Here is a 25,457-nt window from a genome sequence, read left to right on the forward strand (position 1 = left end):
ATCTCGCGATCTTTGGGAAGTTCCGTTGGGGAAAATGGCGGCGGCCGCGAGCACCCTTCTCTTCTTGCCGCCAGGGACTTCAGACTGAGCCTTCCCGGGAAGAGTGGGGACTGCTGGTGCCCCGCGTCCCGGGAGCCCAAGCCAACTTGGTTCCGTCGTGAGCGGTGGGGAAGGGCTTTTCCTCTTGTGTAGGACTCAGGCCTTCCCCACCGTCAGGATGAAGGCTCAGGGGGAAACCGAGGGTGAGTGACTGAAGGGGAGAGCAGGGGGCGGGACACAGCTGGGGGGAGCCAATCTGTGAGAAGAGCTGGGGGTCCGATGCCTCTGCGGGAGCCACCCTCCCGAGGGCCCAGAGTCTAGGAGGCGGGATCTGTGTTGAGTTTCAGATTATGACTGTTTCTTCCCCGTGATCCAGAGCTCTGACTTTGGGGCGATCAGGGTTCCCAACTTCTGTGAAGGTTTCCTGCTTAGCTAGGGCAATCAGTTGGGCCTCAGGGGATTTTTATCCTAAAGTTATGGGAGACCAGGCTAGTGAATCAAAAACCTGCTTACACCTCATGTCTGAAGAGACGTCTGAATAATGACATAACAATTGTACAGAACCGTGTGTCAGAGAACTGGAGGATGTTTTGGCGTGACTGAAATGATTAGGTCCTTATAATATTAAAAGCCAGCATTTCCCTGAACGTCAGTCACAGTGTTCAGATCTTGTGCTATTGTATATTTTTTAAAAATGTGTTGAATCTCATCCTTTTAGTGGCTGGACTAACTCAGAACTGCTGAAAAACAACTTTTCTGTGGAACCTTAGATTCTCTAAAAGTCTACACTACAGTTTAAATGCTTCCTTAGCATTTTGGACGTAGTTCTGTCAATACACTTTACTCTGAACTTTGTAGATCAGGAAACCTTGCCTTACTCATTGTATAGTCCCTGGTACATAAATAATTGCTCAAAAAACGTTTGATGTGAGTATTTATATAAAGATATTTATCAGGCTTTTCAAGGAAGGAGGGTTGTGTTTTGAAGGAGAAGAAGAAGAAAGATTTATTTCTTGGGTACTCAGGAAAGACAGGTGTAAAATGGAAGCTCAGTGAAGCAGGAATTTTGTCTAGTTTGCTCACTGCTGTATCCCCAGCACGTAAAATCGTGCTTAAATAAAAAAGTCTTGAAAGTGAGAATTGCCAGAACTATAAACTGGCTAAAGTAGCTCAAAACCTACTTTTCCAGAAGATGAGGAGGACATTGGAGGAAGGAGTTTGAATCTTGATTTAGAAGATGTCATTGCTTCAACTGATTGCTGACATTCTATTCACCTTTCAATGACACTTTTTCTGTAACATCTATGCATGCAACTAATTAACTTTTACTCCTTTGAATTTCAATTAGAAATGTGTCTGTTTTTAAGATTATATCTCATTTTGCTTTCTGTAATGGTTATTTCCACATTAACTTATGCATATCCTTTCACAGATGTTATTGCAGGTATATTGTGTGTTTTTGCATCGCCAGTGGTCTCTAGCACGGGTCCTTGCTCATTCTAAGCAGTATAAGAATTAGAGGAGGGTTTAAGGGCATAGGGGTTTCATTCACACACTTAGTCCAGGAGCCAGTCTTTTCTACCTGTTATTTCTGCTGGAAACTCATCATTTAGACATTTACATCTTCCCTGTCCGTATAGTTTTAGTTTGAATTCAAATAGGAGCAATCTGAATGACAAAGCCTGTTTTTTTGATAATACTTGTAAGTTGATCTTTTAAAATTATGTAAAAAAAAATAAGGAAGTCTATATTTTCACATTGAAAACCAAACTACCCATAGTAAGGGCATACATCGTTAAATGTATGCTCTACATATATCGTGTAAGAGATTTCATGAGTGAAGTGAAATTTGTCACTAAATTGTAGTCTTAATCTTGAATCATTAGAGATGGTTCTTTTTCAGTTCTCATTAAAAGTTTGGATGGAAAGCAGTCCTGTTCTATGGTATTTATTAGATAAACCCATAATTCGTGTGTTGTCTTGTCATTAAAAATAAATTCTTTGTATGTTTTGAAGTAAATGATATTGAAAAATATTTTAACTGCGTTCTTACCGGGATAATGTGTGGGGGTTTCGTTTGCAAGAAAAACTGGAAGGTTTTGAAAGAAGAATTTCTAATGATGTCTTCTGATTTATATCATAGAGTCGGAAAAGCTGAGTAAGATGAGTTCTCTCTTGGAACGGCTTCATGCAAAATTTAACCAAAATAGACCTTGGAGTGAAACCATTAAGCTTGTGCGTCAAGTCATGGTGAGGATTGTGGTGTGTGCTTAGACAATTATTTAATAAGCTAAGTGCTCTTAGATTTTTTCAAACTAGTTATAGTGTGTCTTCAGTTTTATTTATCATAAAGTTGATAGCTACCATGTACTCAGGTGTTTTAAGAATTTACCTAAGAAGGAAATATAGTTATAAAATTGTGTTAATCGTGAGTTATAGTACACTGGGATACTTTAGGCAAAGGTGCTATGGAATACACCAATAAGAGACACATGTGATAGACTGGTATAGAGATATTTATTCTTCACTTCCTGTCAAGCTCCTTGATACTAATGTGATAGTATTTTCATTGTATCTATACTAGGAATAGAGTTTACAATTCATTTTTAATTAGTTTTACCTGTTTATTTCTGTCAACCTCTTTCTCTACAGTACTACTTCACCTCCTGAGTCATTCACCAGTATGGTGAGCCCTTAGTTAAGTGGAAGACAAGGGGTTAGGGGTAGGAGCATGGCTGGTTGTTAAAAGTTCATCCATATGATTCTAGCAGTAGTCGAATGATATAGGAAAACTTTACTTATGTGAGTTCACCTGGGCAGTGGATACGTGACTGTATTTACTTTATGATAATTCATGGATTCCTTTACTTAAGATTTGCATACTTTTCTATATATATGCTATACTTCAATGAAAGTACCCCAAATGTTACTTTAGGTCGAGAGTAAGTTCAGCTTCATAGATTTATTAGTGTTTAAAATGATCATATCAGTATAACATTAGCAAAAGAACTGAATTTGCTGTCAAAATATCTGTATGTTAGGTCTGACGACAATGCTTACTACTTACATGACCTTGGACATATTATTTAATATCTCCGAGTTTAAGTTTTCTTATCTGGAAAGTAGAGACACACAGTATCAGTTTGCTTTTTCACATACATTAAGTCTTTCCTTAATGTTGATACGTTCTCAGAAACTGCAACTTTAAGCAAAATGACATATAATGAAACCAATATTACCACAGGCTACTGATACACACAAGAGTTAAGGTCCTATGGCATGGGTCTGGTCACAAAAACATTACCAAACTTCTAAATAAGGACCCAAAACACTTCTGATATTAAACAGTGAAATAAATCTGAGCTCTTCATACATTTAAGAAATAACAATAAAAACAAGAAAGATAATTATTTTTCAATTTGTTTATCCCCAGTTCAGGGTCTTGGTTGACCAGAGGTTATCCTGAAAACTCAGGGCGTGAGGTGGGAACCCACCCTGGACAGGACACCATTCCATCGCAGTGTGTACTCACACACACACTCATACTCACTTATACTGGGACAATTTAGACATGCAGTTAACCTAACATGCATATCTTTGGGACATGGGAGGAAACTGGAGTACACAGAGAAAACCCACATAGACATGGGAAGAATGTGCAAACTCCACACAGTGGCCGCAGCTTGGTATCAAATTTTGTTTTCTTATCAGTGTTATAATGAGATGAAGTTATTTGTGGACCTACAGTAGTTCTGTTGTAAGGATCAAGTCAGATAATAGATATCAAACTGTTGTGTTGTTAAAAGATTTCTGTAACTATAAATTCTACAAATGTAAGTATATCTTCTGGCTCAGGATTGTGTACACAAAAGGTATTTAAAAAGTCAAATAAATGATAGTTTTTCTAGTCTGGGAATTCTGAGATTGTCATTTTTATACCATAAGACAGTCATGTTCTAATATGAAATATGTTCTATAAATGATATTGTCATTAGAGAGATATCATGAGATAGAGTAATTTCAGGTGGCTACTAAGACCCTTTCTTGAGGTACCAGTGTCTTAGTTTAGTCACCATAATTTTCATTGTCTACTCACCTTTGCAGATTCAAAAACCTAATTTTATTGGTATATGAAGACTGAAGAATTTTTAACAATTGACATACAAAATCTCAGTAGACTAACATGTAAATCAGAATGCCAATTTATTAATTTACAACAGAGGGTTTATCTTTCCAGTTATCAAAATGTTAGTATCCATTGTCCAGAGCATTGTCCCTTGTCTATTCAAGGTATAAAGGAAACCAGATTATTAATCAGGTGTTTGTTTTATGAGGGTGGAATTAGAGCAAAGAGAGATGGATTTAGGGCATGGAAAAGCCTGAAAAACTATTCTGTATTATAAAGCTGTTTACATTTTTGGGGCTGGAATGCTGTGCAGAGAAAAACTTCTTCCCTGGATAGAGTTAGAAAAACTATGCCAAAATTCTTGCTCTTCGGGCATCCCTTTTCTGGGCCGCATAGTTTTAGAGTTAGTTTAGTTAGACTACGGTCTGGTTGTATTTCTTAGATTACATGCAAATCACCTGGTTTGAAAATATGAGTTGCCAAATCTTATGAGTCTCTGTATTTAACTGAGTAAATCTTAGGATGTAGTTACTTATACAGGAAGCTGATCTCATTACATTTTGATTCTTCCTAATTTTTCCCTGAAGGTTATATTCTTTTAGATCTGAATATACATTTTCTACCTTCATGTAGATGGTTGTATCCATGTACTATATGAACTACTTTTCCTCTTCTGGCTTGATGGACAGAGTAACAGTTACGAGTCTATAGACTATTTCAAGTATATAGAGGATGTAGAGTATATAGACTATAACATATAGTTTATAGACTATTCTGAAATATTACTATTAGGATAATGTATATGTACATCTGAAACACTGTTGGCTTAATTTTTACCTCAAATGTTTTCCCACTAATGTAGGAGAAAAGGGTTGTGATGAGTTCTGGAGGGCACCAACATTTGGTCAGCTGTTTGGAAACATTGCAGAAAGCTCTTAAAGGTTTGTAAACATCTTTGAAATATGCTGATTTCTTAAAACACCCAGTTTAAGAAAGATTTTTATACTTACACAAGAAATATAAATTGAGATAGGTCAACATTTTTTTTTTTTTTTTTTTGCACCTACAGCACCTGGTCTTCCTAGGTGGTCTCCCATCCAAGTACTAACCAGGCCCGACTCTGCTTAGCTTCTGAGATAAGATGAGATCAGGCTTGTTCAGGGTGACATAGGTCAATTTTCTATGCTAGCTGTTGCTCTTGCTTCATTATGGAATTGAGAGGAGTTCTTACCTGAACTTTTGAAACATTTTATTTACTTACTTGCTTATTTATTATTATTATTTTAAATTTTTTAGGCAAGGCAACTCTTGGTTGACCTCACAGATTGCAAGGACCTTGTTAGCTTACAATCCCTTATTTTTATTTTTTATGCCTACAGCACCTGGTCTTCCTATGTGATCTCCCATCCAAGTACTGACCAGGCCCAACCCTGCTTAGCTTCTGAGATCAGACAGGATAAGCCTTGTTCAGGGTAGCATGGCCATAGACTGTTTTTTTAATCCTATTTTAAAGGCTGGTAGAGATGCAAAACAACTGATGAAAGGTAACTGGTAAGATAGCAGGGGAAAGTTTTTTTTTTATCTATACATTTCTTTAAATTCTCAATAAGAAGATGGACATTTTAATGCTAAAAGATTACTGTATTTATGGACAATGTTTTCAGGAAAGCAGACAAAAAATTCAAATCCTAAGCTTGATTATTCATGCTTATAACTACCTCTTCTATTTTGGGGGGGAAAATGAAAGTAAAAACAGATTTTACTCTGATCCACCACAAACGAACCTGATTGTGCTGAATATAGTTTTGTTTTTAATTGTGGTAAAATATACATAATGAAATTGACCACTTTAACCATTTTTAAATACACAGTTCAGTGGTATTAAGTACATTCACATTATTGTGCAACTATCATCACCATCTACAGAACTTTTTTATCTTTTGAAATTGAAACTCTGTACTCATTAAACAGTTAACTTCTCATTTCCCCCTCCAGCTCCTGACAACCACAATTCTACTTTCTGTCTCTAAGAATTTGACTACTGTAGATATCTCATAGAAGTGGAATCATACAGTATTTGTCCTTTTATGACTAGCTTATTTCACTTAGCATAATGTCTTCAAGGTTCATTCATTTTGTAGCATGCATCAGAATTTCCTTTTTAAGAAAGCCGAATAATATTTTATTGTGTGTATGTACATATATACGTGTATGTATACATATATGTGTATGTGTGTATATATATATGTGTGTGACATTTTGTTTGTTCATCCATCAGTGGACACTTGGGTTGTTTCCATCTTTTGGCTATGGTGAATAATGCCACTGTGAACATTGAGTACTTACTTTTATGTTGGTTTGATGTTAATCTTTCTTATTCAAGCATTAGCAGCTAACTGTGTCTTTAAGTTAAAGATAACTGTCCCAAATGAATAATGAAAAAGGAGTGGAGAAAGGTCCAATAATTTTTTGAAATAGATTTTTTTTGACCCCTATTACTGCCTAGGCTACAGCTAAGTCTTAAAGATGAACTTTGTGCAGATTCTAAGTATTCGAACTCTTGAACGTGTTTATGGCTTTAAAAGGACAGATATACTCTGCAGGATGTTTTTTATCTTTGAAGAATACAATTTAAGTTATATGAAGCATCCTTTATGATTTCCTTTTTTCACCCTTTCATAGTAACATCTTTACCAGCAATGACTGACCGTTTGGAATCTATAGCAAGACAGAATGGGTAAGTAGTCTATCTGTAAGCAGAAATGTATAACTTAGTGTTGACTTTGGGTAGCTTTATTTATGTGTCTTCTATTAATTTTTGTTTTGATTTGTTCCTGCTAGACTGGGCTCTCATCTCAGTGCCAGTGGCACTGAATGTTACATCACGTCAGATATGTTCTATGTGGAAGTGCAGTTAGATCCTGCAGGACAGCTTTGTGATGTAAAAGTGGCTCACCATGGGGAGAATCCTGTGGTATGTGTTGTCGATATTTCACTGGACTCTGTGGGGTTTACTTAGGGACATTAATTTTAAAATGAATGTTGGGGTTTGGAAAAGCTTGGGTTTAGGTTTTTTTCATGAGCCACTGTAGAGGTGATGTGATGGGCTACAACATCAATAGCTATAGAATGGAATTTAAAATAACGTGGGTCCATCGCTGACATCATCCAAAGGCTTTGACAAGTGGAAACACCAGAGGAACCCTTTTCATTCAACAAACATGAGCCAAAATTGAACAATAGGTGCTGGGGATACAGAGATAAATAACTCAAAATTCCTCTCATCAAAGAACTAATAACTAAAAGGGACAGAAAATCTTGTAGATAGCTGATATCTCTGAAAAATCCTGTAAAAGAGATAAATGTAAAATGTGTGTAACCAGACAGTTGGATATAGTTTCCAAGGATGGCATTAAAGAGAGGTCCTAATATTTTAAGCTACTGAAAGTTGATTTCTTTATAAACTATTTCATATATTTTGATCTTTAATTTCCCACCCCAACCCCATGGTTTACCAAGTAGGAAGAAGATGCTTTTTGATATCTTAATACATGGACCGTCTATAGTTTCAGTGTTTTTGTTAAAAAGCATGTGCTGTTAATAATGAGAAAAATTCTTACTGTCTTTTAAAGTCTTAAAATAGTTGAAAGTTTTAACATAATTTCTTTAATTTCAGAGCTGTCCAGAGCTTGTACAGCAGCTAAGGTAAGCAAATGACATTTATATTCACTGATAATGTCAGGCAATGCTGTCCTTTATAGCTAGGTTTTGAGGCTGAATGGGTAAGATACTTTCCTGAGGAACAAATTTATTTTCTTGGGTCTGGATTTTTCACAGTCTGTACTTATTCACTTTCAGAATTGACTTAGCTTAATTTCTTACCCTACTTAGTCTAATGGTTTCTTAACTTTGGCAGTATCGGTAATTTGGACTGGAAATTCTTTGTTCTAGGGGCTGCCCTGTGCATTGTAGGATGTTTAACAGCATCCCTGCTCTCTTCCCACTAGTTGCCAGTAGTATCTCCTGAGCTGTGACAATCAAAAATATATTCTGATATTGTCAAATGTCCCCTGGAGGGTAAAATCACTCCTGGTTGAGAACTCTGATGTAGCCTTTGGAATTTTGTGTGGAACAAAAATAAATAGAACCTAATTATTGAATTAGAGAAGGCTTGAGAAAATTGAATCTATACCACAACAAAGACATTTTCACTTTAATTTTGAGAAAAATTGTTTTCCATTTAAGGTATATGTGTGCTAAACTCCCATCATAGTAAAGCGCTAGGCTTGAAGGATCTCTTCTTGTAGTTGATGGCTTTTTCTACTGGCTTATCTTTTTCCTTTGAATTGAGTAGAAAGTTCCATGCTTAAATTTAAACCCAGATTTAACTTTCCGGGAATTTGAGAAAGTTATTATATCAATTTTATGTTGTAAAGATAGTGAAATTCTCAGATATCACATGAAGATGTCTTAGAAAGGGTGGTAATATTGAGGAACTAAGTATCACACTCACCTTTCTCAGTGTTTAGTTTAATGTGCTTACGTAGCTTAATGCACCAATTTGAATCAGCTTTAAAAAATTACAATGCAACATAAAAAATAACCTTTTTATGATTTCTTTGAATCAGTAAGTCTAGCAAAGCAGTATTACCACCTTTGTCCAGAAAGGTAGACATTGGCTTTCAGTCTATCAAGGCAATATTTCTGGTTCTAATCTGGAGTAGAAGACTGCATGAACTTATGAACTGATGGTTCTAAAGTTGATTTGTGAGCATGTTTGGAAATGGGAACCTCAGAAAGAATGTTAGCCTTTATACTTGATATTTTTAGTCATTTTGTATAGATAGTAATTTTAAGGTAGGGAATATATTTTGCTGCTGATCTTGTTTTTTTTTTTTTTATTGTCTTCATGGCACTTCCAGCAATAAGTGTTCACTGAATGCTCAATAATTGCCTGACATTGTCAGGACAATTTAATTTTCAAGAGACTTTTTTTTTTCAAAGATTGAAAAAAGATACAGAGAGTTAGAATTGTTGAGTTGTGTTAGATTCTTCAGCCTGTCCACAAAAGTCCATTTGACTAAGAATCCAAGGCTAAATTTTGGGTTCTAGGAAGACAAGGGTCATGGCAGTGGTTTTTTTTTTCCTGGGGTAGATCTAGTCATAGGAACATTTTGGAATATGTGGTTTGTCTCCACAGGATCCATCCCTTTTTCTCCATGTCTCCCATCTATCTCGCTCCTAGTGTTCATTTTCCATCTCTGCTCTTATGTTGCCATATACCCACAAGTGTTCCATCATCTCTATTTACTTCCATTTCCTCTGCAAGTTTTTTTTTCCCTCAAGACATCTGGTCCTCTCAGTTAAGAGGGAAAGTAAGTGATTTATTTAAATCAGTCTCATTAACTTAGGAGCAAACGAGTATATAAATTAACAGGTCTTTTTGACCATATACTGCTTATTTAACACCATCTCCAAAAAACAGAGAAAGGAAAATATTTCATTTTTCTTTTGCTACTTGTGATTGATTCTAGATAATTTTGGCTAGGGGAAAAAGAGTAAACCAAATTATTAAAATTAGTTTTATATAGCTATAATTTTTGGCATTTTGCTGTTACGATTGAGTAGTAACTGTATGTTTTATTCTCTTCTCTCCTCTTCCCTGTACTTGTAGGGAAAAAAATTTTGATGAATTTTCTAAGCACCTTAAAGGTCTTGTTAATCTTTATAACCTTCCAGGGGACAAGTAAGTGTTTTTATTTTTTGCTTTTGTTGGAAAAATCAGTATAAACCTAGAAACTATTTTGTGTTTAGATATTTGCCAAGTCTTCTGCCCTATCTCATTTGTGATTTCCACTCATGCTGACGATTTATAGCTCAGCTTCCAACTCTGTCTTTTAAAGGTATTTTAAATAAACAATATCTTCCTTAATGGATTATAATGCTAAAATAAATTATAATCCTTGAAACATCTTCAACATATTGATTTCTGGGCTGAAATATATTAGTTGTTGTGGAACTGGATTGTCATTTTTACTTTTATGCTACCTGGGATTCTGGTAACCTGCTTGGCTCTTTTAAATAGAGATAAAAATTAGCTTTGATAGATCATTATGAATTTTTTAACATTTGAAAGGGTTTTTTTTTTTTTTTTATGGATATTGTAGTTGCCTCCAATATAGACTCTAGGCTTTCTATATCAATATCAATGTTTGTGTGTTTGTGTGTAGCTGTCTGTATTTTAACTATTTAACTCTTGTTCTCTTCATCTACTCTCTAGCAAACTGAAGACTAAAATGTACTTGGCTCTCCAGTCCTTAGAACAGGACCTATCTAAAATGGCAGTTATGTATTGGTAAGACTGGCTAAGGTCAATTTTATAATACCCTTCTGGATACCTTGTTCTTAAAAGTTTTTCATGGATGGAGTTACCAGGGTCCTATTTTATGTATCTATATTATAGACGTATATTATTATCTATCTATATTTTACCTATATTATACATCTTGTCTATCTTCTTTCCTTTCAAATGATGATTGCATTCCATTTTCTGAATGTCAATATCCCTAAGTTGTTGGTTGATATTCCTATAGGTTTTATCTGAAGACTTATCAAACCTGGCCTCCCATCTTATAAATAATAATCTAGTTGTTATTCACGTTCACTGTAATACATACTTGTGTATACTTGGAAATAATCCTTTCACTTTGAAGGTGAAATACAATTGTTACATGCCCAGTTATAGAACAGAGTTGTTATGATAGTATTTATAAGTCTTTTAAGAGCTGAACTAATTTTTATATTGTGCACAAACACTTTTAGGGCTTAAACATAAGCAGCAAACATAGATCATTTGTCTTGCAGGAAAGCAACCAATGCTGGTCCCTTGGATAAAATTCTTCATGGAAGTGTTGGCTATCTCACTCCAAGAAGTGGGGGTATGTGATCCTATTTTGTTTATTGAGAAAAAGATCTAATTTTAATTGAGGGGTCATTACTTAAAATTTCACTTTAGGTGTATAAGCAGAGGGAGAAAATTACCAGTCATTTGTATATTCTTAATGATTTCGAAGGTGTTAACACCTTCCTTCCCTAAATTTTATTTTTTAATTGTGAAGTAAATTGTTGCCACTGAAATCAATACTTATGCTTCTGTCATATTTCATAAGCTGCTTTGGAGCAAGAGTCTTTATATCTGTGAAACAATTTTTTTGTATATAGGTTTATAGAAATGGGAATGTTTTTCTTTATTTGTAATTTACCCAATAAAGATGTAGGGATACGATTTATTTTTCATAGGTCATTTGATGAACTTGAAGTACTATGCCTCTCCTTCTGACCTGCTGGATGATAAGACTACATCTCCCATCATTTTGCATGAGAATAATGGTAAGACTTTAACTGGAAAGCAACCGAAGGTTTTGTTCATTGTCGAAAAAATATTTGTAAAAATTTAATGCCTGGGTGTGCCTGTACTTTCTGGTTTGTTACTCCCTAACAAGTGTGCCCTCCCTACCAAAGTTTGCACCTGATAAACTCACATATACACACATATATGCATACATATATACATAGGTATATATACACATATACATAATACTAAAAGCTTAATAGTGCTTTTGAATAGTAAATGAGTGAATGAAAAGATATAAACCACCTGACTTGAAATAATCTTTAGTCATTGTTCTAGGTGAAGAAATTAGCCAACTTACTAAAGAATTAGATAATGGATATTATTTTCTATTTGCACTGTAATACACTAAAACAAAATGAGAAATGGCCTAATATTTCATTTGGTCCCCTTGAAACTTTAATCATTGACTATCCTATAATCATAATTCTATTTAAATGCATTCTGAAGTTGGAGAAACTAAGAAATATATCAGTAATGAATCTTTAAAATTTTTCTTCCTTGGACTTCATTGTTTCCCATGTTTAGTTTGATTTACTGACAGAAATATTGTTGATTAGAAAGGTAATTTTTAGCAATTCTAAGTTATATAGGTATTATAGTATCTGACAAAATAGGGCTGACAAATTATACAGAAGTTAGCCTGGTTTTTTTTGTTCGTTTTTAATGTTAAGATCCTTATAATTTGTGTCACTTTGGATAATACTCTTTTTCTTTGCTATTCCCAGTTCCTCGATCTTTGGGCATGAATGCATCAGTGACAATTGAAGGAACATCTGCTATGTATAAACTCCCAATTGCACCATTAATTATGGGGTCACATCCAGTTGACAACAAATGGTAAGTTAAATATAATTCTAGGGTAGCAAAGTCCATTTTTTCAACTTCAACCCCAGTATGAAACAAGTATCACTTTGACTTGGCTCTTTGTCACTTGATTTTCTAGAGACTGGCTTTTTGTTTTATCCATTTTCTTTTTTTCGATGTCTATTTTGATGTTCCTCTTTGAAGTCTGCTCATAGAACACATTCTCTATCCTGAGAAAGAACTGTGCTAATTCTCTGATTTAATGATTGTTCCATTTTTTTCTCGTGGGACTTAATGTCGATTTGGAATTATGTTGGAGTAATAACTAGAGAACATGTCTCAGGATGTTTGATTAAATATTTTAGGGTTAACAAATAGGATGTTTTGGAATTGGGGGAAGAAAGTTCAAAGAGTGAGTTTTGATAGGCTTCGTATGTGTTTATATGAAAGACTTGTCTAAGAATGGGTGTTTAGATTTTTCATTTTCACATCGAGTCAAAAATTCAAACTTCCCCCTTCTTTTGTTTGAAGGACCCCTTCCTTCTCCTCAGTCACCAGTGCCAACAGTGTTGATCTTCCTGCCTGTTTCTTCTTGAAATTTCCCCAACCAATCCCAGTATCTAGAGCATTTGTTCAGAAACTTCAGAACTGTACAGGTGAGTTTTAAGCATCAGGAGCCCCAGTACTTGTTATTAATGTGAAAAGCAAACTTCAAATTCAGATTATCTCAGACCTCTTTCAGTCTTGCAGGCCTCAAAAAAATATTGATGGATATAGAGGTCATATTGCTTTGTACTAGGTACTTTTTGAATAAATGGATGAAGTAAAAGCATGAAGGGAGAACTTTTGATTTTGTAATCATTACATTGATCCTTGTTTTTCCAGGAATTCCATTGTTTGAAACTCAACCAACTTATGTACCCCTCTATGAACTGATCACTCAGTTTGAGCTGTCAAAGGATCCTGACCCCATACCTTTGAATCACAACATGCGATTTTATGCTGTAAGTAAGGCCCCATGGACTGTTATAGGTTATTTAGACCCAAGATCAGAATCTTCCTTTCTAGGATTACTGAGGTCAGATAACATTCTTTTGGATTGCTGGATCATATCCTGATTTCCTCAATCAGGCAGGAAATTACAGAAATCTCTAAAACATACTTAAAAGAAAGCATGAGCTTCTTAGTCAGGAAGCAATGTACATTTCATTGTTGAAATTTCAGATGAAAGTCTCTTAATGGTATTCTGAACTTTTATAAGCTTATATGTTAAACATTCTTATTGTTTAATTTTTTTCAAGTGCCACGTGCTTAGAATCTGGAATGTTTCTTTAAGTACATAACAGAGAAGAAAGTGCTCGAATGGATAAATTAAGGAAGATTCCAAAATCTCATCTTTACTTAAATTTATTTGAATGTTTGATGATATTCTAAAGTAGTATCCAAATTCTGGCTGCATTATAATTATATAGGTTGTTTTATTAAAAATAACAGATTTTACACTTATAGTTCAGGAACCTCTTTTGTACAGATATCCGAGGTAATATTTATGTTCGCTAGGTTAGGAAACCACTAGCAAAATATTTACCAAAAAAGGGTCTTTTCAGCCAAGTGAGTAATTGGTATAACTTCTGATGACCAAATAATTCATAGTGGAGTTTTTTTATTCACCGGGAAATTGCTGCTGAGTTTTGAGGAGTAGGTTTTTTTTTTTCTAATTTTTCTTTTTTCAAAGGATATTTTTGTGGTTGGAGTACAATGGGTGAGTAAATAGCATTTCTTGCCTTTGTTCTTTTGTCCAGGCTCTTCCAGGCCAGCAGCACTGCTATTTCCTCAACAAGGATGCTCCTCTTCCAGATGGCAGAAGTCTACAGGGAACCCTTGTTAGCAAAATCACCTTTCAGCACCCTGGCCGAGTTCCTCTTATCCTAAATCTGATCAGACACCAAGTGGCCTATAACACCCTAATTGGAAGCTGTGTCAAAAGAACTATTCTGAAAGAAGGTACTGCCTTTCCTTTTGATATACTTATTGGTAAATGGAAACATTACTCTAGTACAGGGGTCCCAAATCCCCAGGCCATGGACCAGCACCAGTCCATGGCCTGTTAGGAACCGGGGCACACAGCAGGAGATTAGTGGTAGTCCAGTGAGCGAAACTGTATTTGCAGTCGCTCCCCAGCACTAGCATCACCTCTTCAGCTATACCTCAGATCATCAGGCATTAGATTCTCATAGGAGCACTGGCTCTAGTGCGAAAAAGGTTGAGGACTACTGGTCTAGTGGTTCTCTAATTTGATGGCCCATCATATCACCTGTGGAGCTTTTAAAAGTACAGATATTTGTTTCCACACCCAAATGAACTGAATTAGAACCTCAGTAGGAGGAGCTGGGAATCTAGTTTAAGTTCCACAAATAAATTGATGGAACCAATCTATTAATTGGCATTTGGAAACCACTGTTTGTTTTGTTTTTGCAGTGGATGTACTTTTTTCCTACATACAGTGATATAATTGGGTACCTAAGGGCCTGAACCTTGGTGCAAAATATAAAGTAGGACTTGGGATGCTGTAGGAAGAGAGGATCTCTTTTTTTCTTTTTCTTTTTTCATTACATTTGGTATACAATATTGAGGATTTTTTTTATTATTATTAATTTTTTTATTTTTTAGGCAAGGCAACCCTTGGTTGACCTCACAGATTGCAAGGACCTTGTTAGCTTACAATCCCTTATTTTTTTTTTTTTTTTTATTTTTTACGCCTACAGCACCTGGTCTTCCTATGTGGTCTCCCATCCAAGGACTAACCAGGCCCGACCCTGCTTAGCTTCCAAGATCAGACGGGATTGGGCTTGTTCAGGGTAGCATGGCTGTAGATGAGAGGATTTCTTGATATTCAAATTTTAGGTTGATAAGACAGTGCTTCTCAACTTTTAGTTGTGAGTATATTTCCTCCCCCCAGTCTTTGGAGAAATAATCATGTGGTTTAAAAAGTGGTGAGACTTGTGCTCTTTTGTTTTTTTCCCAGGATTCTGGAATGCTGATGTTTTTCAAACATAGTTTGCTATTAGATGCCTTGATGTGAATTTTGACTGCTCTAGTTAACCATAGTTAATTTTTTATTTTATTTGTAAAGCACTTCTGTGATATGTATCAGTGCAAATGATAGGCAGGAACAAACAAGGAAGGTAAATCAGGAGATATCTTTAATGGTAATAAGAAGTGCTTCAGAAATGAGAACTTGTAGAGTTGGAGTAACGACACAGCATATGCAAGTGTGCTTATGGTTCTTCTATTTCATGTATTTGAATCCTAGGAGAATTCATCAAATAGCTTCATGGCAGCTAAAAATGAGTTTTTGTAAGGTAGCTATGAAGTTAGTCCTACGGAGATGCTTTCTGCCAAGAAAATTAGTGATTCTTGTCTCTGGGCTGCCAGCATGTTTGACTTAGGAACCTATGATGACAGATATATATGTATTTGGCATAAATATATCATTTTACATTGTAGCCCCTACATCCCTGCTTACCAGATTATGGGCTACACAGCTGGCAGCTGTAAACACTGATAGGAAGCAGGGTTTATGACACTGGTTCTGGATATCTGCTTATCAAACAGAATGAGAAACTCCTCTTGGCCACATTTATATTCAGAATTCACTTTTAAGGCAGGGTGTTTATATCTGTCAAGGTCCTTAACATCTTAGGAATTAAATGCCTTCATTTTAGAAAACTGAAATTTAGTTACTTATTTTGGAAAATTTATAACAAAGTGGCAGATTTCTTCTATTATCTGTGGATGACATAGTAGATTTTGTACGTAAAAAATGTGTGGGATTTAGTTTCCAAGGGAAAGAATTTCATTCTTTATACTTAAGGATTAGTATTTACTTTTCTCAAGACTTATATTTGGTTAATTATTTTATGATGTTTTCTTGGTCTTTTAGATTCTCCTGGGCTTCTCCAATTTGAAGTGTGTCCCCTCTCAGAGTCCCGTTTCAGCGTATCTTTTCAGCACCCTGTGAATGACTCCCTGGTGTGTGGTGAGTTGTATGGGTGGATAGCACCTCTCTCAGGGTAGCAGTTTGGTCCCTTTATCTCCTTTTGAGAAGTCAGAAGCTGAATTTATCTCAAATACCACCTATATATTTTGTCTTTCAGTGGTAATGGATGTGCAGGACTCAACACACGTGAGCTGCAAACTCTACAAGGGGCTGTCAGATGCACTCATCTGCACAGATGACTTCATTGCCAAAGTTGTTCAAAGGTAGCACTGGCCCTTTTCCATCAGAGTCCCAGTAAGAGGTGTATAAGGAATACTGTTTTCAGTATTAGAGTGAATTGGAAATTTGGGTGGAAAACATTTAGTTACTGCTTTAAATTCACCCTCTCTGCTTTTGGATTCAAAGCAATATGAGCCTTGGTTTTTTTAAAATATCATTATGAGAGTAATAGAAAGTAAGGTAGGTAACTTCAGGCCTGGCATTAGGGTTTTTTTAAGAAGAAGAGAGCTGAAATAAGATGTAGATCTTTTTTCACTTACCTGGTCACTTTTTTTTTTTTTTTTTTAGTGCCTACAGTCTTCCTAGGTGGTCTCCCATCCAAGTACTAACCAGGCCCGACCCTGCCTTAGCTTCCGAGATCAGACATCGGGCTTGTTCAGGGTGGCATGACCATAGACCATGGGCCGTGGCTCTAATGGGGCGCGAACCCAGGACCTTCTGCATGAAAAGCGGACGTGCTAACTGCTACACTATAAAACCACGTCCAACTGGTCACTTTTTAACATATGTAACATGTCAATGGCAGTATGTGCGAAGCTACTTAAGCCAGTCAGCTTCTCAGAAACATTAATATGTAATTTTGCGATTTTTTTGAATGGGTACTAGTGGCTTGTTTTGTAAATAAATTTAGTTGGAACACAGCCATATCTATTTATTTACGTATTTTGAGTGGCAGCTTTTGAACTAAGATGGCAGAGTAGTTGGACAGAAACTGTATGATCTTGAAAAACTTAAACTATTACTAACTGGCCCTTTAAGAAAGGTTGCTGACATGTTCTAGAGCAAAATGTTTTCAAACACATATTTATTAATATATCCGTAAGTTAAAAAGTGCTTTGCTTTAAAATAAACTATTTCATACTAGCAGTAGCACTTTTCACGTAAAGTTTTGGGGTGATCTAAGCTGTTAAGGTTTAGAACTTGATGGATCAAGAGATTTTTCTAGTGGTTTCTGAATTGAGATGTCATATATCCTATTAATTACACGTGAAACTCTAAAAGGAGGGCATTTTTTATACTGAGTTCATTATTACCAGTTTTCTTTTAGTTCTTTATGCTATCTAAGTATTTGGACTCTTGTTTATGGTTAGTTTGTTTTGGGTGGTGCTTCAAAAGGGGTTAATGATTGCCTACCAGTCTAGATTCTTCTTATAACGAATTTACCTAAAGCTCTGGCATTTCATAGACCTGCTCCTGCGTTTGGGGTTATTTGCCTTACCTGACAACTGCTTACTACAAACCTCTGATGGCATATCTATACCTCAGGCAAAATTAAAGCTTTTCCCTAATGAAAAATTGGTTTTATTTTGCTAGTGCTATGTTAACTTTGTTTTTTCTATCTTATCTTACAGATGTATGTCCATCCCTGTGACGATGAGGGCTATTCGGAGGAAAGCCGAAACCATTCAGGCCGACACCCCAGCACTGTCCCTCATTGCAGAGACAGTTGAAGACATGGTGAAAAAGAACCTGCCCCCGGCTAGCAGCCCAGGGTATGGCATGACCACAGGCAACAACCCAATGAGTGGTACCACTACACCAACCAACACCTTTCCGGGGGGTCCCATTACCACCTTGTTTAATATGAGCATGAGCATCAAAGATCGGCATGAGTCGGTGGGCCATGGGGAGGACTTCAGCAAGGTGTCTCAGAACCCAATTCTTACCAGTTTGTTGCAAATCACAGGGAACGGGGGGTCTACCATTGGCTCGAGTCCGACCCCTCCTCATCACACGCCGCCACCTGTTTCTTCGATGGCCGGCAACACCAAGAACCACCCGATGCTCATGAACCTTCTTAAAGATAATCCTGCCCAGGATTTCTCAACCCTTTATGGATGCAGCCCTTTAGAAAGGCAGAACTCCTCTTCCGGCTCACCCCGGATGGAAATGTGCTCGGGAAGCAACAAGACAAAGAAGAAGAAGTCATCGAGATTACTACCTGACAAACCCAAGCACCAGACTGAAGATGACTTTCAGAGGGAGCTATTTTCAATGGATGTTGACTCACAGAACCCTATCTTTGATGTCAACATGACAGCTGACACGCTGGATACACCACACATCACTCCAGCTCCAAGCCAGTGTAGCACTCCCCCAACAACTTACCCACAACCAGTACCTCACCCTCAACCCAGTATTCAAAGGATGGTCCGACTATCCAGTTCAGACAGCATTGGCCCAGATGTAACTGATATCCTTTCAGACATTGCAGAAGAAGCCTCTAAGCTTCCCAGCACTAATGACGATTGCCCACCCATTGGCACCCCTGTTCGAGATTCTTCAAGCTCTGGGCATTCTCAGAGTACCCTCTTTGACCCTGATGTCTTTCAAACCAATAATAATGAAAATCCATACACTGATCCAGCTGACCTTATTGCAGATGCTGCAGGAAGCCCCAGTAGTGACTCTCCTACCAGTCATTTTTTTCCTGATGGAGTAGATTTCAATCCTGATTTGTTGAACAGCCAGAGCCAAAGTGGTTTTGGAGAAGAATATTTTGATGAAAGCAGCCAAAGTGGAGATAATGATGATTTCAAAGGATTTGCATCTCAGGCACTAAATACTTTGGGGGTGCCAATGCTTGGAAGTGATAATGGGGAGACTAAATTTAAAGGCAATAGCCAAGCTGACACAGTTGACTTCAGTATTATAGCAGTGGCTGGTAAGGCTTTGGGATCTGCAGATCTCATGGAGCATCACAGTGGTAGCCAGAGTCCTTTATTGACCACTGGGGACTTAGGGAAAGACAAGACTCAAAAGAGAGTAAAGGAAGGCAATGGCACCAGTAATAGTAGTTTGTCAGGGCCAGGATTAGATAGCAAGCCAGTGAAGCGCAGTCGAACCCCTTCTAATGATGGCAAAAGCAAAGATAAGCCTCCAAAGCGGAAGAAGGCAGACACTGAGGGAAAATCTCCATCTCACAGTTCTTCTAACCGACCTTTCACCCCACCTACCAGTACAGGTGGATCCAAGTCTCCAGGCAGTTCAGGAAGATCTCAGACTCCCCCAGGTGTTGCAACACCACCCATTCCCAAAATCACTATTCAGATTCCTAAGGGAACTGTGATGGTGGGCAAACCCTCTTCTCACAGTCAGTATACCAGCAGTGGTTCTGTGTCTTCCTCAGGCAGTAAAAGCCACCATAGCCATTCTTCTTCTTCCTCATCCTCTGCTTCCAACTCAGGCAAGATGAAAAGCAGTAAATCAGAAAGTTCATCAAGTTCCAAGTTAAGTAGCAGTATATATTCTAACCAAGGGTCTTCTGGATCTAGCCAGTCTAAAAATTCATCCCAGTCTGGGGGGAAACCAGGCTCCTCTCCCATTACTAAGCATGGACTGAGCAGTGGCTCCAGCAGCACCAAGATGAAACCTCAAGGGAAGCCATCATCACTTATGAATCCTTCTTTAAGTAAACCAAACATATCCCCTTCTCATTCAAGGCCACCTGGAGGCTCTGATAAGCTTGCCTCTCCAATGAAGCCTGTTCCTGGGACTCCCCCATCCTCTAAAGCCAAGTCCCCTATTAGTTCAGGTTCTGGTGGTTCTCATATGTCTGGAACTAGTTCAAGCACTGGCATGAAGTCATCTTCAGGGTTAGGATCCTCAGGCTCATTGTCTCAGAAAACTCCCCCATCTAATTCTTGTACAGCATCTTCCTCTTCCTTTTCTTCAACTGGCTCTTCCATGTCATCCTCTCAGAACCAGCATGGGAGTTCCAAAGGGAAATCTCCCAGCAGAAATAAGAAGCCGTCCTTAACAGCTGTCATAGATAAACTGAAACATGGGGTTGTCACTAGTGGCCCTGGAGGTGAAGACCCCATGGACGGCCAGATGGGGGTGAGCACAAATTCTAGCCATCCTATGTCCTCCAAACACAACATGTCAGGAGGAGAGTTCCAGGGCAAGCGTGAGAAAAGTGATAAAGACAAATCAAAGGTTTCCACCTCTGGGGGCTCAGTGGATTCATCTAAGAAGACTTCAGAGTCAAAAAATGTGGGGAGCACAGGTGTGGCAAAAATTATCATCAGCAAGCATGATGGGGGATCCCCCAGCATTAAAGCCAAAGTGACTTTGCAGAAACCTGGGGAAAGTAGCGGAGAAGGGCTTAGGCCTCAGATGGCCTCTTCCAAAAACTATGGCTCTCCACTCATCAGTGGTTCCACTCCAAAGCATGAGCGTGGCTCTCCCAGCCATAGTAAGTCACCAGCATATACCCCCCAAAACCTGGACAGTGAAAGTGAGTCAGGCTCCTCCATAGCAGAGAAATCTTACCAGAACAGTCCCAGCTCAGATGATGGCATCCGACCACTTCCAGAATACAGCACAGAGAAGCATAAGAAGCACAAAAAAGAAAAGAAGAAAGTAAAAGACAAAGATCGGGACCGGGACAAAGATCGAGACAAGAAAAAATCTCATAGCATCAAGCCCGAGAGTTGGTCTAAATCACCCATCTCTTCAGACCAGTCCTTGTCTATGACAAGTAACACAATCTTATCTACAGACAGGCCCTCAAGGCTCAGCCCTGATTTTATGATTGGGGAGGAAGATGATGATCTTATGGATGTAGCCCTGATTGGCAATTAGAAACCTTACTTTTTAAGATAAAAAACATGGCCAGAGAAAAACTAATAAGTTCATAGGCAAACCACCATAAGGGGTGAGTTGGGCAGGTCTGATTTTGTTTAAGAATGTTAAATGGCATGTCTTTGACACTGAGCCGAGTGAATTTAGAAAGGCATAGCTAGACCCTACTAAAGAGAACATAAGGTTTGTTTCTGGTTACCAAGAATCACTTGTTCCTTTGCCAGGAAAAAAAAAGTTAAAATACTTGCTTATGAAAGGGAGGGGGTGGGGGGACACAGGGAGAGGGAAGGGTGGGAAACAGTTTTGTGGGAAATATTCATATATATTTTTTCTCCCTTTTTCCATTTTTAGGCCATGTTTTAATCTCATTTTAGCGCATGTATTTGAAGGGCTGGGCAGAAAGTGAAAAAGCAATACATTCCTTGATGCATTTGCATGAAGGTTGTTCACCTTTGGGTAGTTGTCCATTTGAAGCATGGGCAAATGAAGGACTTTGGTCATTTTGGACACTTAAGTAATGCTTGGTGTCTGTTTCTTAGGAGTGTTTGGGGGAGGGAAGATAATTTTAGCTATTTATTTGTAATATTTTAACCCTTTATCTGTTTTTATACAGTATTTCTTTCTAATTATATGAGGTTCAGGGTTCAAAGTGATGGGAGGTAAAAGAGCAAGGCTTATTTGGTTGTAGAGAGCTTGTAGCTTGTGCTGGTACTGTAGCATCAAGCCCAAGCAGATTAGTCAGAGCCCACCTTTGGAGTTAAGGAGAAAAACCCAAATGGTATTTTTGTTTTAGAAGGTTTTTCATAGGGTTCAGACATCATATGACTATTAGGAGTTACCTCCCTGTAGAGGTATTGATTTATAGTCTCTCTTACCTTAAAAAAAAAAAAAAAAAAGCTGGACTGGCTTTTTGGGATGTAAAAATGTTTTCAGATGCAGTAAGGTTTAATGTGGGACAGCCTCCCTGACCCAGTGGCATGAAAACCATTACAGAATTAATAGTTCTCCTATTTCCGCAATGTGCCAAAAGTCCACACCCCAGCATTTTGTTTGTAGGAGAACTGATGCCATACCTGAGAGCTGGGCTCCTTTCTCTTCACAAGGAGTCCAGACTTGAATCACTCATGCTCTCTTAGATAAAACTAAAAAATTTGCAGCCATAGTTCACTTAAAACAATTTCAAGCTCACTTGAAGTAATAGGGGCCTGGAATACTAGGTGGGCATGAAGATAAACCCTTGCTACTATGTAGCAACACAATTGGACCTTTTTGGAGGAATAGGTCTGAGTCTGGATTCTGGGGGACGTCAATAAGAAGCCCTTCTCATAAATGTAAAAATCCAGGAGACCATTTGAGTGCAACACAAGTTTTCAGTATTTGGAGGGTCCTCTCAAAATTCTGCGGCCTTACTTTGATTTTGACACCTGCACTGTGCCATTCCTGATGATTCCGTTCAGGATCTGTATCAGCAGGATGGGGCATGGTCCCCAGCACAACTCTTCTGGATTTAAAAAAAAAAAAAAAAAGCCAGGTGATTTGTGTGTGTGTGTGTGTGTGTGTGTGAGAGAGAGAGAGAGAGAGAGAGAGAAGAGAGAGAGAGAAAGAGAGAGAAAATATGGAGTGACTTCATTGGATATTAAAGATTTCGATATTCAGCTCTTTCTGCAGGTTGGACTTAGCATAGAGTTGGAAAATCAGCTTTGGCTTTCTTTCCTGTCTCTGATTTCCTCTAGTGTTCTCCCTTTTCTGGTCATCAGCTCTCAACAACTCTGCCACTTTTGTGTCCCAAGGTATAAGAAGTAGGAAACGAAACAGTGCAAAGTGGAGCAAGAAAAGTTATCGGTTACCGTATCAGAGTCAAATGTCTTGGGTGACACTAAGGAGGACATGGGCAAGGTGATACCAGAGTGCTTTATCTTGTGATGATGATACAGTAGCAGCCTCTCAGACATACAACCAGGTTGGATTTCTCACAAGTTTCTCGCCTAGTTTTGAATCCTATCCCACTGGTTTCTGCAGGAAAAAAAAAAGTTACATGGTTTTTGTTTGTTCTGGGTGGGGAAAATTTTACGGGGAATGTACTACATAGTATCAGGGGCTCAGCTCCCCCAAGTAGAGCCAACAGATATCAAAATGAGTAAACTGGGAAGCTTTTTCTCTCTTTCTGTCTTCATCCCAGATCAAAGGATCCCGAGTTAGGATCTGGATGAAGGATAAGCCCCTGAATTGTCGATGGGCACACCCCACACATTGACCCAGCAACTGAACTTGCTTAACAGGGAGCCGGGGCTAAACTGCTTCACCCTGCCTGAGAACCAGGGAGCACTGCATTTCTCCACAGGGTGGAGGAGAAGAGTCAGAATTAACCAAGCCTGGGACACCTCCCTCCTGTCTAGGTGTACTCATTCTCCTGTTTCAAAAGACGGCAAGGAAATGAAGTCAACTACCTGTCTTCTGCTGGTGTCTTATGTATTCTTTGTTTGACCTGATTCCTCTTCTGTCTTTTGGCTTCCTGTTAGGGGTTCTTGGTCAAAACCTGCTCTGATGTACATGAAGATTTCAGGTTCAAAAGTCAATGTATTTTAAAACAAGTGTTTTAGAGGGAGAAAAATGAAGCAGGATGTAACTGCCAAAACCAGACTTGAGGTTGGTGACTCTTGGAATGATTTTCTTTAAGGCCTAGGTCTAAAAACTTAGTACAGTAAAAATAAATTCTCAGAAGAATAAAGAAAAAAAAAAAAACACTTTCAGGGCACCAGTGAGTCATACAGTATCCAGTCAAGTCACTTAAAGCAGATGCCAGTATAGGAAACATTCACAGTCCCTGGGCAATCTCATTAAAAAAATTTGGGGGGGTGTGGGGGGGCTTTTCAATGCTCCTACCCCCCTTATTCTATCCTTGAGTTGTTTTTTGAGGGGTAGGAATAATTTACCATCTCAGATACTAGGTTGGAAACATGCTCAGCTATAAAGGCTGGGCTTTAAGTTTTGAGTTTTAAAAATGTACATCAGGAGCAGCTGGGGAGGGTCTTTTCTAAAACCTTTCAAATTTGATTTTCTGTGCGTGTGGCCATTCTGTAAATACTTTGGGGTTTTTCATTTTTTTGAAAGTAGACAAAATGTGGGATTTCCCCCCCAAAACATTACAAAAGAACCTGTTTATTTACATGCAAATAAATTTCTTTGATAAAAAGTAATATGCCTATGTGTAATAAATTTTTAGCCTTTGAATAATTTTCATTGTTTTTAAAAAGTCCAATCAAAAAAATTAATCAAAAAATAAAAGGCTTCCTTGGGTATTACTGGAATAAGTTAACTGGAGATGACTGAAATAGGGAAACAGACCTGTGAAAGTTTTATTCATTTGGTTTGTCATCTGCTCAAGCCAGGTTTACTGTCTTGCAGGCTTTGGCCACCAAAATCATCAGTAGTTCTTGCTGGGAGAAAACTGCTCTTACATGAGACATAACTACAAGGCTGTTTTTATATGGCTGAAGTGAAGCTATATATAATATAAAACATCTGGAAGAGGAAGAGAATAATATTTAGACATGGGTTTATAACATTTGGATACGGGTTTGAGAATGAGTTTCAGAAGCATAGGTTCCTTGCTTAGGAACCCCTTTCTAGGATAGCGAAGTTTTTTAAAAAAACCTTGAAGAGTTGGGTAATCCAGCTAAAATATGCTATTATTAAACGACGACCCTCAACACTATTTGCTCTTAAATAAGCTCGTCTCTTAATCAGATTCATAACAAGCCAGTCACTAAAAGTACGAATTAAAAGAGGTAGGAAAACAAGCTCATACCTGCTTCGGACTATAATTAGGAGCATAGCAGTTGCCTTGCTAGGACTGCTAGAATTTATGATAGTTTCTAATATTTTATCTTTGGGATATGATTCTGTAGTTTAAGGGTTAAACTCTTACTCCTTAATTCATGGAAATAAGATTATAAATTTCCAGACCTCGAGAGCGGGAGTTGCTAAAGTATGATAATATTGCACAAGGGAGCTTCTATACAAGGAGCCGCGGAGTCAAATGAATGTCGTCGTTTCCTCTCCGCGAGCGCCCCCGCCTACTCGTCCAGACACGCTTGTTTCTCCCGCCAAAATGGCGTAAAGATCAGGTTCTCACCAACCAGAGCTCTGATTGGAGAACCGGTAGGAACTAGAACCCATTGGGTGTCAGTGGCTGTCTGGCGGCCGGA

General features: G+C 37.9%; 1 protein-coding gene and 3 pseudogenes across 2 annotated transcripts; 1 reads left to right on the top strand and 3 right to left on the bottom strand.

The window, feature by feature from the left end:
* On the top strand, nt 1-24,446 carry MED1 (mediator complex subunit 1). 2 transcript variants are annotated; one of them, XM_023525539.1, is made up of 18 exons: nt 3-152; nt 207-242; nt 2,183-2,289; nt 5,028-5,106; nt 6,848-6,902; nt 7,007-7,139; nt 7,842-7,870; nt 9,840-9,911; nt 10,446-10,520; nt 11,030-11,103; nt 11,465-11,554; nt 12,305-12,416; nt 12,915-13,039; nt 13,269-13,387; nt 14,186-14,387; nt 16,327-16,422; nt 16,541-16,646; nt 18,015-24,446. In XM_023525539.1, exons 2-18 carry the CDS (start codon nt 218-220, stop codon nt 21,247-21,249), a joined length of 4,734 nt encoding a protein of 1,577 aa, XP_023381307.1. In that variant the 5' UTR covers nt 3-152; nt 207-217; the 3' UTR covers nt 21,250-24,446. The 2 variants fall into 2 exon arrangements, with proteins under 2 accessions (XP_011382596.1, XP_023381307.1); XM_011384294.2 differs by having other exon boundaries at nt 1-242.
* On the bottom strand, nt 5,226-5,338 carry LOC111733482 (annotated as a pseudogene).
* LOC111733472 lies at nt 5,536-5,654 on the bottom strand (annotated as a pseudogene).
* On the bottom strand, nt 15,140-15,258 carry LOC111733487 (annotated as a pseudogene).
* Nucleotides 24,447-25,457: the final 1,011 nt, after the last annotated feature.

Source organism: Pteropus vampyrus, unplaced genomic scaffold (assembly GCF_000151845.1).
Source record: "Pteropus vampyrus isolate Shadow unplaced genomic scaffold, Pvam_2.0 Scaffold570, whole genome shotgun sequence".
Taxonomy (NCBI): Eukaryota; Metazoa; Chordata; class Mammalia; order Chiroptera; family Pteropodidae; genus Pteropus; species Pteropus vampyrus.